General features: G+C 40.8%; 1 protein-coding gene across 12 annotated transcripts in view; it reads right to left on the bottom strand.

The window, feature by feature from the left end:
- FOXP1 (forkhead box P1) overlaps positions 1–16,378 on the bottom strand; it is an 825,883-nt gene that overhangs the window by 251,127 nt on the left and 558,378 nt on the right. For 9 of the 12 annotated variants that reach the window (XM_033926373.1, XM_033926372.1, XM_033926366.1 and 6 more), the window contains one exon: positions 123–215. In XM_033926373.1, the coding sequence (XP_033782264.1) occupies positions 123–215 (93 nt within the window). Of the gene's footprint in view, positions 1–122; positions 216–11,421; positions 11,557–11,623; positions 11,745–16,378 lie in introns of those variants that run through there. The other 3 variants (XM_033926374.1, XM_033926375.1, XM_033926376.1) reach the window with 3 other exon arrangements.

The following is a 16,378-nucleotide window of genomic DNA, read 5'->3' on the forward strand; positions in this document are numbered from 1 at the left end:
TTCAAAAATATTATGGGCACATATGGAAGCTTTTTGATTTTGTTTTTTTCACTGCTATTTAATTAATTTTGTTTATTTCCTTAGATAGATATTTGGAATCAAGGCATATAATTTTTCCGTACCTGGAGAGCTGCTGGTTTGTCATTCCTCTTGGGTGACTTTAATCCACTAGCCTGTTGCTGTTGATATAGAAGCTGTCGTGCAACCTGGAAAGCCTGGGAAGACAATGAGAAAGAATCATTTGCTTTTGACTTGCATATCAAAATATTTTTTGAAGCACAATACATGGCAAATTAGCAATGAGAACGTGACTCCCAGCACTTCATTTTACAGTACAAATAATAACATATTCACCAAGCAAACCTCCAATAAGGCTGGTTCTTGTTGTGATTTTCTCTATAAGCCTATCCTGTTTTGTACCAAATAAAACAAGGTTTGAACGTTGCTAGCACGTTGGTTTGACCATTGCAAGACCTACAAGATTTGAAGGCAGACTCAAGTTTCCTAGCCTACATTCTGTGGACTCTATATAGTAACATAGTACATTAATGATGATCCATCAGGTCTGTTCAACAAGGCAACTGAAATCGTTATCTGGCCCTTCATGAAGATTACAGTTCTTCGTTATTAAACGCTGGCATCATAAAGACGACAGTCAGCAATTCTCCACCAAGCAAAAAGCATACAGTTTCCAAGTTTATTCATTATTTGATTGATATACCGACCATCAACAAATATCTGGTCAGTTTACAATATTATAAATAACATTAAGGGACAGTTCTAAAAGAATGGGGACATTACTTAATTAAGACATGAGTGGAAGATGAGGCACAGACACTTGATACAGGAGGAACTAAGGTTAGGGAAGTCAAAACATCGAAGTAAAGAAAAAAATTGAAAGGAGGGAAGAGTGGGGAAGGAGGAGACAAGAAGGGAGGGGGGCTTTCTTCTTAAGAGCTTGTCTCTTTCATCTTTGATCTTATTTGGTATTGGGGGGAGGAAAGAACTTCTCATATTTGATAAGCATCCTTGAACAGGAATGTTTTGAGATTGTCCTTGAATTTGTCAAGGCGGTTACTTAAGATGTCCTCTTTGAACATAATACCGCAATACTAAACTAATAATCCATAAAGTGGTTTTATTATTATGAACGGTACAATAGCTGAATCATGCCTCTTGCATGTTTACATAGCGCAGTTCCCGTCTGGCAGTGCTATAGAGACGATACGTGGTACTAGAAGCTGAAAGGAAGGGTCATGTGGCTCTGTATAAAGCCCCATCCTACAACTGGTCACACACACGCTATCAACACATGATTAATGCAACATTTTACCCACTAAATTCTGTCTTAAAACTTTTCCACTCTTCCCTTGAGATGCACAGGATTTACAAACACCACAACTAGCCTCGCATGTCAAACACACTCAGACAGATATTCAGCAGGATTTGATAGGAATCGCTCCTACCAGGATTAAGTCCCAAGTCACTGAAGCAAGCTCTCAGTGATATACTTTGACTACTGTAACATTTTATAAATCGGTTGCTTAATTAATTAGAAAGAAAAGCTACCAACTTCACAGAATTCAGCTGCATGTTTGATCTGTAAGAGCACAGAAATGATACAGTATCCCCATTTTTTTTATTTGTTTGCACTGACTACCTGTGGGAGGGCCCATTACATTTCAAGCTATATATTTTGTTTTTAAAAATTCTTCCTGGTTTGGCTCCTGTATATATGCAGGATTTACAAGATGATAAAGGAGATAGAACTCTTCTTGCATGAGGAAAGACTGAAAAGGTTAGGGCTCTTCAGCTTGGAAAAGAGGCGGATGAAGAGAGATATGATTGAAGTCTATGAAATCCTGAGTGGAGTAGATCGGGTACAAGTGGATTGATTTTTCACTCTGTCAAAAATTACAAAGACTGGGGGACACTCGATGAAGTTACAGGGAAATACATTTAAAACTAATAGTAGGAAATAGTTTTTCATTCAGAGAATAGTTAAGCTCTGGAACGCCCTGCCAGAGGTTGTGGTAAAAGCAGATAGCGTAGCTGGTTTTAAGAAAGGTTTGGATAAATTCCTGGAGGAAAAGTCCATAGATGTTATTAAGACATGGGGGAAGCTACTGCTTGCCTTGGATCAGTAGCATGGAATGTTGCTACTCCTTGGGTGACCTGGATTGGCCACCGTGAGAACGGGCTACTGGGCTTCATGAACCATTGGTCTGACCTAGAATGGCTTTTCTTATGTTCTTATTCATCCACGATGGACCTCAGGACTTGTTTTCGCTATTGTTTTGAGCGTGCTTATTCATTATTAATTATTATGTATCTATTACGTGAATTGCTATGGAATAAAGCAGGTTACAATATTTTTAAATAAATGAAAACGTCTGGAAACCAGAAAACAATTGCTCTCTCTCACGTTGTCAGGCTGGCAGAAGTGGGGTTTGATGCCTTCAGTTTCTGTATCCAGGTCATGGAATAATTTGCCTATAGACTTGAGAAAAGAAGAATCGTATATAAACTTTAAAAGACATCTAAACGCACATGTTTTTTCAATTGGCTTTTTCAAATTGAAGAAACGAATTTGGGATTGCAATCTGTTCTTGTAGTTATTGATTTTTTAAAGAATATTTTTCAGTTTGTATTAATTAGTTTTTATTAATGATATTTGATTGTTATAGAATTTTATATATTTAAAAAAAAAAATAGTTCTTTTTTTCTCTTTTCTTTTCTATTCTTGGACTTCTTTTCTAAATTGTTTTGAAATATAAATTGTAAACCGCTTGGCTATTATTACATTACATTAGTGATTTCTATTCCGCCGTTACCTTATGGTTGAAGGCGGATCACACAAGAATTGTCATGATGTTACGAAATATTCGGTGGATTACAAGAGAATTGTCAAGATACTAGCAAATGTCTAAGGAGTGCTTTGAATAAATTGGTTGCGGTATATAAAGTTTTTAATAAGCATAATCATGATGCAGGAGCTGTAAAGAAGGGTCACGTGGCTCTGTATAAAGCTGCATCCTTTGGTCACAGAAGCAACTTGGCAATACATGAAAGGGGGAGCAGAAAACGTAGGCAATTTTTCTTTGAAACATATCTGGTTGAAAGAAAAACCCCAACCCCAAAAAGCATGTGCTGAAAGTGACCACAGGTTACACCTGCGCGAGCAGTGGGGGTGATGGAGAAACCAGTGCGCACACTTATGAAAACGAGACTGCCTGGGCTTTTCCCTCCCCTTACCTAAGAAAGCCCTGGCAGTGCCTCTTTGTACCTGGCCACAGTCCGCACGCTGTGGACAATTATGCCTAGTTTTCACTGGGAAGAGCAAAGCAATTTTCAGATGGGCCGCTTTGCTTAGGTAAATGGCTACTTACCCTGGTAAATGGCTTTGAAAATCGCCCCCAAATAGGACCAGGCGTACCTGACAACACATCAGTTATTTCAAACTGCTATTAATGACCTTTCATAAGCCACTAGAGGCTTCCGTTCACTCTTCCTCTGTGATTTAACACATCATCAGTATCTCATGGTGGAGATTGCATCTTCAGTCAGGCTATTTGATATCCAACATTTGTAAACTGGATTACAAACACAGAGCCAAGCAATGAAACATTATTTTAAATGCAGGTGGTGCTGCTTTTGTATACTCGTATATGGGAAAAAAAAATACAGGGGCTCATTTTCAAAGCACTTAGACATACAAAGTATCATAGGTTACTATGGTACTTTACGTGTCTAAGAACTTTAAAAATGAGCTCCATATTCATTTCTCTAAATGCTTAGATTTTGAAAAGGTGTTTGAAACTGACAGATTGTTTACTCTGGCAAAAGATCTCAATTAGAAAATGACACGGGGACAAATTTTTCCCTGTCTCTGCAGGAACTCATTTTCCTGTCCCGCTGAGTTCTTTTTTTGTTCCTTACCCATCTGCACAAGCCTCAAACACTTTAAAATCCTAAGTACCAACATTCTAGAGCTCAGATTGTGATGTCATAATGCCTCATTCCACCAATGCCTAAGCTCCGTCCTCATCTGCACTAGTGTTATCATAAGTGTTCGAGGATTAAAGCAATAGTTTCTGTGCGAGACCAACTCCCTCAAAATGAAATAAAATTGCACTCCAAGGTCAACAGGCGCAATTTTCTGTCTGTCTGAGCACGTCGGTCTCGTGCAGAAACTGTTGTTTTAATCTACAAGTTCATTTTTAGGACCAGTAGGGGGACCCCCTGAAGAAGACAATTTTGTCGAAACAGGGACTGTGCTGGGTCCAAATGTTTCTAGAGGTTCTGGCCCTAGATGCATTTATGTGGATTAATTATTTGTTTTTAATACAGCCATCAACTTGGACATCAATTCTCCAAAAGTGTTTTTGTTTGTGGTTTTTTTGTGGAGTAAATAGTGTCAATTCCTTTTGCTGTTTTGTGGATTTTCTCAAGCCATCTCAATAATGAGCTATGGACTTCTCTTTTAGAAAATTATCCAAGCCTTTTCTAAACCCTACCAAGCTAACTGATTTCACCACATTCTCTGGCAACGAATTTTGGAAAGAGTGAACAAGCATCTACCCTTTCCACTCCACTCTGTATTTTTTAGACCTCTATCATATCCCCCACTGAGCCGTCTCTTCTCCAAGCTGAAGAGCCCTAGCTGCTTTAGCCTCTCCTAATAGGAAAGGCGTCCCAAACCTTTTATCATTTTCATCACCCTTCTCCATACCTTTTCTAATTCCGCTATATCTGTTTTGAGAGATGGCGACCAGAATTGCACACACAATATCTGAGGTACAGCTGTACCATAGAGCAATACGAGGGCATTATGACATTTTCATGCACAGTGCCATATAAGGGCAGTTAAGCATGTTAATTGCCAAGTAATGCCAATTAACACCAATTATAGCCAATTAACTGATTAAAGCCCAATTAGCAGCTAATTCCAAGCTATGTGCACAAGTGATCTTATTCTAGAAGTTGTGTGCACAAATTTGCATGGTAGCTGAAAATTTGGGCACACAACATTCTAGAATTAGGGGCGGTAGTGAGGGGGGGGATGGGATTTGGTGGTTACAAAGTGTTTTACATATTTTAGACAGGTTCTTATTTCAATGGAGTGTTAAGTGATTTGCCCAGTCACCAGAAGCAGCTGGGGCTTGAACCTGCAACCTCAGGCTCTAACCACTGTCTAACAGACCCTTATTTATTTTTGCTTCACGTTTCACAACTTTCTGTACGTCCATCATATCTCAGCTATCATCCTTTTCTAAGATGAAGAGTCTATTTGGAGATTCTACTTAAACTGTAAATTCTCCTTGAATGCGCCTTTCCTAGACGTCATATGTCCTTTTTCAAATGGGATAACCAGACCCACGAGAAGGGCTCAAGTGGGCACAGCATGCCTTTAAATAGTAGCATGATCACAATTTCTGTTTAGTTTCCAAATCCTCTTTTAATAATCCCCAACACTCTGTATTAGCCTATTTGGTGAATCATTGTGCTACGGGGCTTTTGCTTTGCAGAGAACACAGCAAGTCAAAGATCTTTTACTTGAGTTATTTCTGCGCGTTCTTCACAGTCCTTACAAAAAACAAATACTTAAAACTAATTTAAAACTTCCCCTGACTTCTGAACCAATAGAGTGGTGTTAAGATGTAGATCTGGAGTGCATACCTCCGGCCCTTGAGGGCCGAATCCAGTCAGGTTTTCAGGATTTCCCCAGTGAATTTGCATGAGATCTATTTGCCTGCACTGCTTCCATTGTATGCATATTGATTCTCATGCATATTCATTTGGGAAATCCTGCAAACCTGGCCTGGCAAGGGCCGAAGTTGTGCACCCCTAATGTAGGTGGTACTGGAAAGTGTTAATGGTTTATTTATTTATATCCCATCTTTTCCCAAAGTGGTTACAAAATTACATCCGTATACACATCATTACTCCAAATCTAACAATGCATCACAAATGACAAACAGTAAAATGAAATGGGCTACCAGCACCCCTCAATCTTCTGTCAAGCTCCATATTTCATCTGAGAAAAGAGGTGCCTTTTTAATAGTCGTTTAAAATTCCACAAATTTTGCTGCTGGCATATGAATTCCACTCTCTAGGGCCCGTATAAAAGAAACGACCTGTCCCTGGGCCCTTTCAATCTAAGATCCTTAACCGACAGAATTTGTAGTTCTGCAAGCTCTGAAGAACTAGAAATTATTAATAAACTTAATGGTCTTTGTTAGCTGCTCTACGTTCAACCACCTTGACTTCAGGGTCTCTCTTAGGCCAGGACCACCTCATACACACCCCTCACCTGCCCACGGGATAAAGAATCACTCATAGATAGATACCCAATAGATATCCGGCTGTAGTAAAGAAGCCATCTCCATCCTGTCTTGCAAGGTTTGTGGAATTTTTGGTTTTGGTTGTTGAAGATACTATTAAACATCCCTCCCCCCGAAAAAAAAATCAAATGACTTAGAAGCATGAGATTTAGTGCCGCCTTCTTCTAATTTGAATAATCTGTGCATTCTGAAAGAATTTGGAGATTTGAAAGCTCCTAAATAGACCCCGTACTACTCAAGTTTTAAGCTGATTCTCACCGGTATTGAGTCAGTGGCTTAAAATCATGTATCTACGATGCACAACTCGCACACAAATTACCGCCAAACTTAGCATCTTCCTAAGAGATGCATTCGCAATCTCTGTTTGGCCAACATATCCACAATTTAAGAGAGCTAGGCCGAGTATCAGTTTATGCCGAAGCAATATTATTGTCATTAAAAACAGGGTTGTTGGGTTTGTTTTTTTTCTTTGCTAATGCGGGTATTGAAGGCATTCAGTGTTATGACTGCAGCAATCCCAAAGAAAAACAACCCCATTAGTACCTGAAGGCATTTCCCCTCCACCTCCTCGTCCCATCTTCTTCCATAAGTTGACTACAGTGATGTATTGTAAAAAAAAAAAATACCACCAACAGGACATTGGCTGTACCTGAAAATTACTACCACTCCACAGTGGTATGATGACTTGATAAAGGGCACTTAGCTCTCAAAAGCTAGCCAAAAATGCATCTGGTAAGTCCAATAAAAAGGCATGACCAATAATCTACTTATCCAAGTTTACTAATACAGCAGCCACACTACTTGATACCCTGAAAGGATCACGTCAAGTGTATTATATAATAACTGTGTTGGTGAAACTAACAGAGTAAAGCCATAGAGATCTATATAAAGCCACAAGGAAGAACTGTGTCAGAAAGAGTAACTAGTTGAACATATTGCTTCATATTTATGGGAAGAAGTTGAACCGCTTGGTGTAAACCCACAGAGGTGTGATTTCTATTTTTCCTTGGGGAACAGAATAGGGGAATATGAACTGCATCTCCCTGCATGCAATGGACTAAATCCACCATTGGTTTGGCATTTACATTTGCCTTAGTAAGAGGAACCCCCCTACAGCAAACGAGAACAAAGATAATACAAGTGAAATGGAGGCAAATTGTTATTATGCTGCTTATATTACACTGCACAACAATTTTTTGGTTAAGTCTTGATTCCTGAAAAGTTTTTGGTGATTATGACAGGTACCAACTTGGTATGCTCAAATATGGTTTTGGTTTTACTGCATCACGTAAGAACTATGAGAAATAGACATTTTTATGTTTACTGACAATAAAATATATAGTCAAGTTTACGTTTCGCACAAGCGACTAAATGAAACAGAATTAAAAGTGTTTTGCTCCCGAGTTTCTTTTATATTCAGTGTCTGGTGCATCACGTTGTAGCATCCAACAATAGTCGGCAAGCATTGACGGATTCCAATTGCCCTGGTATCGTTTCTCCATCGTAGCTATGTCTTGATGAAACCTTTCACCGTGCTCGTCACTCACAGCACCGAGATTTGCGGGGAAGAAGTCCAAGTGTGAATGGAGGAAATGAATCTTGAGTGACATATTGCACTTCATTCTCTTGTATGCTTTGAGAAGTTTGTCTACCAGCTGAATGTAGTTTGGGGCTCTGTAATTGCCCAGAAAATTGTCAACAACGTCTTTCAAGGCTTTCCAGCCAATTTTTTCCGGCCCAACTAACAGATCTTCAAATCGCTTGTCACTCATAACATGTCTGATCTGGGGGCCAACAAAAATACCCTCTTTGATCTTGGCATCAGTTATTCTTGGGAACATCTGTCTTAAATAACGAAAACCTTCCCCTTCCTTGTTCATTGCTTTCACAAAATTCTTCATGAGTCCCAGTTTAATGTGAAGAGGAGGCAAAAATATCTTTGTCGGGTCAACAAGCGATTCATGTGCTACATTTTTCTGTCCTGGAACTAACTTTTTACGGAGTGGCCAGTTCTTTCTAGAATAGTGCGACTCTCTGTCTCGGCTGTCCCATTCGCAGATGAAACAGCAGTACTTTGTATAGCCAAGCTGCAGTCCTAGTAACAGAGCAACGACTTTGAGGTCTCCACAGATATTCCAGTTATACCTGGTATACTGGACATACTTTAGTAACATTTCCATATTCTCATATGTTTCTTTCATATGTGCTGCATAGCCAACAGGTACTGAAGGATAAACGTTGCCATTGTGCAACAGAACAGCTTTCAGGCTTAACATTGACGAATCAATGAAAAGACGCCACTCTTCCGGGTTGTGATCACAACCAAAGACCGAGAACAATCCTTCAATGTCACAACAGAAACAGAGACTGTCGACTTGTGCAAAAAATTTGGTTATATCATGATGCCGGTCTCGAAACACAGAAATTTTCGTACCTGGTGATAGCAAACACCATTCCTGCAGTCTCGAACCTAGCAGCTCAGCTTTTGCTTTTGACAGACCCAAATCTCTGACCAAATCGTTCAATTCGGACTGTGTTATCAGATGTGGATCGCCTGATGAGGATGGTTCAAAATCCGGGTCAATGTCACTGTTAGAACCCTGCACTGCAGTTTCTTCATCTGGTTCGTCTAAGGTCCAATCCTCTGGTGGTTTCGGAACTGGAAGACTGTCATCATGTGGCATGGGTCTCATTGCTGAAGGCAGATTAGGATATTCAATTGACTTCTTGTTTTTGGCAGAGAAACCAGACACATTAGTCAAACAGAAATAACAGTCCGTCACATGGTCTTTCTGTTCTCGCCATATCATCGGAACAGCAAATGGCATCGTCTTTCGAGTACCTCTGAGCCAGGCTCTCAGACTAACAGCACATGTCGCACAGCAAATGTGAGGCGCCCATTGCTTGTCTTGATCACCTATTTTGCAGCCAAAATACAGATGATAGGCTTTCTTTACAAGGGCAGTCATCGAACGTCTCTGAGGCGTAAGTGTATATTCCCCACAGATATAGCAGAATGTGTCGCGGCTGTTACGACACCGACGAGACATATTGCCCGACACCAAAACGTCTATAGCATCAAGCTTACTTACTGTTATATTGCTACAGCTACTATACTACTATACTTTACTATACTGATACTATATACACACACGGACTATCTATATTAACCAAATGAGCAGGATCGGTGTATGGAAGCCACCATTATAGCATGGTGAGACAGCGCAAGCTCGTTCAGACCTGCCCAGACATGCCCAGGATGTCATCTTCCATAAAACAGCTTCCAACCTGGCTAGATTTTATGCATGGACATACCCAGGCGGCACAAACCGTTGTTGATAAGACACTTATGGGAGAAAAAATTGTTTGCATCCAAATATAAGAAAAAATCACGACAAAATTGAAGATTTCTCTGAAATGGTACGTGATGGGTAATTTTTGATGTAATATTCATGATCAGCACCCAAAATTCTATAAGAAACACCCAGCAGTGTTCAGGAAGCAAAAACTTTGTTGTGCAGTGTTATCAGTTAAAGAAATCAATGCCAACCTGTGTTGGGCTTATTCCATGACCTCTTAAACCCAAGGCAAGTGTCTTTCAGAAGGAACCCAACACAGACATTCAGTAACTGTGGAAGCCCCTTTCTCTGGGAGAATAAATATATAACACATCAGATTAATCCCCACCAGCTTTCAAAGGATTTCACATGAAGCAAAGAACTGCAGACTTAAGAGTTAATGTACTGGTATCGCACTAAAGAAAACAACCTCACATTTAATTTCCTTTCATCATAAAACAATGCATTTATTATTTCTGTGTGTATCTGTTAAAAGGGCACGGCCTACGAAGTGGAAAACAAAACAGAGCCAGTTCACGTGTTTATGTCTTTCAGCTACTCCCTTCCCCTTCAGATAAATAATCAAAGACAACATCCAGAAAAAACAAAACCCAGTGAGCTGGGAAATCCGATGGCCATCAACGGCACCAAGAAAAGCAGCCCACTGTTCCCACACTGAGTTTTCGGCCCCACACCTACACCAACATCTGAGTAAATAGCTTCAGTCATTCTTTCCAGCTTGCCTGTGCAATTACTCCTACTGTTAAACAAATTGTCGTGAAGGCAGTCAAACACTGTTTCTTGTTTCCCCCCTCTCCCCCTCCCCTCTGCAGCAGAACAATTTCAGAGCCTCTTGCCAGAGCTGCCTCTCTTTCCATCGTGGGTGGACACATGTGTGTACGACACTGTGTCAGGGTATATGCAAGACTACATGTGAATGCACAAACACTTTATCATAATCCCCCCAACCCTGTAATGTGCTGCCTAAATTAGATTGTAAGCTCTTCTGAGCAGGGACTGTCTATTGTATGTTAAAATGTACAGCGCTGCGTATTCCTTTTCAGCGCTATAGAAATAATAAATAGTAGTAGCAACTAAGGGAATTCACTCTCTGACCCCGCTCCTAAGATGAAGGTCTGAATTCTATATGCAATGGAACATCAGATAAATAAGATTAAACCTCCCCCAAATCTTCAACCTCTCTCTCTCTATTTCTCTTGGTAAGCAACTTTTGAGAATTTTATTTTCCCTAGCACACACAGATATGCATAACTCCTCCTCTGCGGCCTTAAAAAAAAAAGTAACGAAATGTTGTTTCTATTTTGTTATGATTTTGTGGGTTTTCATATAATTTCCAAACTACTTATTAAATGTAGCCTTTAAATGATAAAAGCGCATTTATCACCACATCAGACAGACAAATGCAGATTATTGTTTTGAATAAAGCAATCTACCTCAAGCACACCGACACCACTTATTAAGCAATGATTTTTGCATGGCAGAAATTTCTCTTTAACATGAAGCCAGCATTCAAAAGAAATGAAAAGGCGCAGGAAAATCCAAAACTCTCTCCGCCTGGGATTTCCCGACAGCATGAAACTCTTACTGATCAAAAAGCTCAATGATAGAGGCAAGAATTGGTCCTCTTTAAGTTGTGAAACTTCAGATTGCAAATGCCAAGGAGGCTTACAAAAAAACAACACAGAAAGTCAAAGAACTCTGGCTCGACTCCACTTTACCTACAGACTAAAGCAGTCAGAGATGCCTCCAGATTAACGCCAGGCAAGTTCCCCAAAGAAACTTTCGCAGCTAAAGAATCTGAGGAGCCGCAGATCGGAACGTCTCAGGGCAGAAACCATAAGTGAGTGAAGCTGGTTTCGGTGCTTCTCTGCCGAAATTCTAGTGTCACGCTGAAAGTTCGGTTCCCTTGAACACACTTACTGACAAAAGCTCGCCGGCTTCTCTCTCTCTTTACATTTCCGTCTCTCTGCTGCTCTTCTGCTCTGGCTGTTTCTGCGAAGCGGGGGTTGGAGAATGGCAAGGAAAAAAAGAAAGATGTTGCAATCAACAGGAAGTGCTGTGCGGCAGTGAACACACACTGGCAAAAAGCAGGAGACCTGCTGCACGGTAGCAGCAAGGTCTGCGATCACTGAACAAGGAATCGCCCAAGAAAGCACTGGCAGGTCGTGATCGGTGCTGTGCACCCCCCAAAATAGCAGGCTCAACTAATGACAGCTCCTAAACGTGCAGGAGCAACCACTCAATGCTGTGTTCCAGCAAACCTTTGCTTTTCCATAGCATAGAAAGAAAAACAAAACTTCTCTTCTTTTGGAAGTCGATATGGGGGCCAAATTAATGTTGTACTTGGGTCATCGATACCATTGACTTATGAAGACATAATTTGTGGTACTTTACTACATGTTAAACCTTCTTTGGATCGTTATAAAAGCCGGCTTTTCTTAATAATGATGGGAATAGCAATGCAGATGATTACATGCAATTGGAAGAGTTATGATAGATTTAATTATACTTTTTGGTGGGCAAACTTTTGTTGCAGTTACAAATATGAAAGAATGAACGCTGAATTTTTGGGATATAGCCCGTTGACATCATTTGTTGAATCACATTAGTTGTCATGTACCTTTTTTTTAGTTAATTTCCTTACACATCCAGGGTGGGAGAGAGGGAGGCGGGAAGGCATCATTATTTCTTGTATTTAGTTTATTGAAATTCTATATGTGGTTATACTTTTATGGATGAATAGGAGGAAAGGGGGGAAAAATGATTGTTTTCAGAATGTTTGTATATTTGAAATTTTTGCAATGCACTGTTAATATTTGAAAATTAATAATTAATTATTAAAGATTTTTTAAAAATAAATAAATAAAAACTTCTCTTCCACACATTAAAGGAAACAAAGGAAGTGCCTTGGATTTTCACTATTTTACATATTTCTGTTATGTCCTTCTCTATCATTTACACTTCTTTTTTTTTTTTTTTTTTGGGGGGGGGAGTTGCTGTTAAGGGAGACAAAGGAGGATGGTGTACTTTTTTCCCTCCTCCTCCCTCAAAAAAAATTGTATCTGCAATCTTGAAAAAAGAACAACTCCCTGAACTGGAGAGGATGTGCCCCTCTTGCCCCACTCATCAGGGTCCTGTCTGGTTCAGGCACCATTCTATGTGACGGGCCTTAGGCGCCTGGGCCAATCAGAGTCTTAGGTTCCATTCCAGTGCATCACAGGATGCACCAGGAAGGGGAAGGCCCACCAGTTTGAAATGGACATCCCTCCTGACGGATTTTCATTAAAAAAATAACAGGGTTGTAGGAGTGTTGTCAGGGGTTTGCGGGGGGCGGGGGGGCCGGCAGCAGAGAGAGTGGGCATCATTCTTGCGCTTCCATTTAAAGTGGGGGGCTTTGGGGGAGGGGCCCTAACAGCAAGAGGCAGTAGGCTTCCCTCCTGCCAGATTTTCATCAAAAAGGTATGGAGTTGGGGGGCAATAGCAGGAGAGAGTGAGCATCCCTCCTGACAATCTTCCATTTAAAGGTGGGGGTGGGGGCATGGGGGTAGGGGGCCTGCAACGGCAGTAGGAGGGCATGGGTATTCCTCCTACCTATCTTCAGTTCAAAGGTGGGGGGGTCAGAAGTGTGGGGAGTCCGTGAGGCCGAGGCAGGAGGGAGTGGCCTTCCCTCCTGCCGATAGATACATATATTTTTTAAAGTTCAAGGATGTGGGTCATTTTTTTTTTTTTAATAAACGGGCACAGATGTGCGTGTGTAACATGCATATCTGTGACCATTAAACAAAAACCCTACTCTTCCTGCCTCGAACAGTTGAGTGGCAGGTGCTTCTTCAGGGCTTCCCCCACCGGCTCTGCGCACGTGTTAGTTGCTTTCTCCGGCTGATCAGATGGGATCATGGCAAACCGCTGGGAAACACTGATTGCCGTTTTCAAATCGGACCATTTACCGGCACCACAGCGGCCTACAGGATTTTAACAACGATTTTAGAGCTTCCAGCCCACGATCTGTCTCCACCACTTCTACTGGAAGACTATTCCACACATCTACGACCCTTTATTTAATATTGAAATTTAGACTAGGAGTTTCTGGCCGCCTGTCATCCTGGGTGCTAATACTCTGTTAGAATATCTCATTGGGAGCTGTCAGTGGGAAGTTTGCATAGGCCCCAATCTTTTTCTTCATACAAGGGTTTGTGGGGTTTTTTTTTTTTTTTTCTAACTGGAATTCATCTCCTTTTCATCTGGCATTCAAAGCAACAGCAGCTTGATAGACGTGCAAGACTTAAAGCGAAATCCAGACGCTGACGATAACCCGCCACAGTGTGACAGGCAGAACCATCTAAAGCTTATAAGAGCGAATTGAACAGCATGTCGTCTGAGTATTACAATAGCTGAAATCAAGAGACATATTAGGTGGAACTGATCAGTCACCAAAAAAAAAAAAAAAAAAAGGGCAGATCATAGAAACAGATGACTGGGCTGGAAAAATATTCTTTGCTTTAGAGAGAATTGGCTGCTGTCTGAGACCACAGTGCTTAGGCTCTGGGATGCCTAAATAAAGCACCAAGACGCTCTTTGGTAACCGTCCTGTTCACTAAGGGGAAAGGACTTGTTTTATTGCCTGTGGCAAAAGCCCTTGGCAAATAGGGCTCCTAATGATGAAACGGTAGGCCAGACTTTCCGATTAATTCCTGCTCCTGTTACGTCCAAACTCCTGTGTTTGCAAGCTGTTATAAGAGACCCAGCTTGCTATGAAGGCACCCCCTGGTGGTAGAAACTGCTTTCTTTGGGGGTACACTTATGTGATAAACACATCATTAGTTAGGCTACTTTACAGCTTACTTTGTCTTCTAGTCCATATTTCGTATAGAGAGAAGCATCTTTATTCTAAGCAGTAATAAAAGATTTATACAGTATTGTAAGCAGGCTACTGACAGCCACAGTTCTTGTGAAGGGGAGCGTGCGTTGCAGTGGTTAAAGTTACAGCACCCTAAGGTTGTGGGTTCAAACCCACGCTGCTCCTTGTGACCCTGGGCAAGTCACTTAATCCCCCCTATGGTTCCAGGTACAGTAGATAGATTGTGAGCCCATAGGGACAGACAGGGAAGAATGCTTGAGTACTTGAATAAATTCATGTAAAACCGCTCTGAGCTCTCTGGAGAGAACGGTACTGAAAACTGCAGAAAAACAGTACCAACCTGCGTTTCTACTTCCTCATCACCGGCATTCAGAGGCTTGGCACGGGCTTCAATCCTTTTTGAAATAAAATCAGAACCACCAGATTTTAAAAGGAAAATTGTGAGAAATCCTCTTTGAACCCCCTCAACGCAACCTTGGAGTTGGTTGTGGTTTCCGGCATTAGGGCGTGGGGTTCTTGTGTGGTTTCTCCGAACATTTGGAGGGAACAGCTAACGACCTCATCTACATCCGTTTGCCTACATCTAAATGCCATTTGCGCTCATCCTGTTTCCTGTACTAGAGCCTTCTGCATGCATTAATGCCAATGCTAGTCCGACGCGAATCGCCTCTCGCACCTATGATAAGTTTTGAGCTTCAGCCCATAAAAGGTTCTAGTTGGTTCGTAAAACGTTTATCTGCATCTATATGCCACAGTTTGAACATTTTTCTTTTTGGAAAATGAGCCCAAAAGTGATCTTATTTTTTCCACCTTCTAACATTAACGGGTCCTTTTAGTGCGTCTTAGCGCATGGTAAAAATTATCGCGTACTAAGACGCACTAGTGCACCTTAGAAGGATCTATAAATGATAATAACATATTCTGCTACTAACTTATATAGCATCTTTCTTTTTCATTTCAACATTTTATTTGAAGGCAGGGATAAATAAACATATTCATTTTTATACATCATTTTGTTGTACAATTATATTATAATTTTATAAAATTCAAGAAAAAGATTTGAACTGTAACTAATTTAAGCATGCATATCGCTTGGCGTAAGCAACGCAATGGGTGTTCATGGGGAGAGGCATGGATGAGCCATATAATTTATAGAAAATGTTAAGCTGTGCATATAAGGTGCTCATTTTCAAAACAGACAGACATCTGTCAGTGCCTAAAAAACCCCATCCAAATCGCGTTTTTGGAAAGACTGAATTTGGACATTTCATACTGCAGTTTGCCAAATAGCAAAGGGGAATGTCTGGCCATGTTTTGGGCAGAACTAGGGACGACCTAAAACTAGGACGTCCACAGCGATTTTTGAACGGAAAGACATGTCCGTGCTTAAAAAACAAGGACTTTTTACCTAGACCTGTTTCAATTACATACAAGTCACAAAAAGGTGCTCTGATTTAGCAGCTGTCCACTGGAAGGATTAAGGCATGACCCCTCCTTAATTCCTCAGGGTTTCTCTTCCCCTCCCTTGAAAAAGTGAAACCAGAAAGGAAAACTGGGCTGTATTATGGCCATTCTGAACAAAGGTCAGAGAAGTAGCCTAGTGGTTAATGCAATGGACTATAAACCAAGGGATACAGGTTCAAATTCCACCTTATCTCTCTTATGGTTTTTGGGTTTTCCCCCCTCCCTGGGGCTCCCTCCGGGAACACAAAATACTTTCTGTACCTAAAGATATAAACACCTGCAAGCCTGAAGTGTTGTACATCCAGGTACAGTATTTTTTGTTCCTAGAGGGATCACTTGTGCAAAAAAAAGAT

This window comes from Geotrypetes seraphini, chromosome 17 (genome assembly GCF_902459505.1).
Source record: "Geotrypetes seraphini chromosome 17, aGeoSer1.1, whole genome shotgun sequence".
NCBI lineage: Eukaryota > Metazoa > Chordata > Amphibia > Gymnophiona > Dermophiidae > Geotrypetes > Geotrypetes seraphini.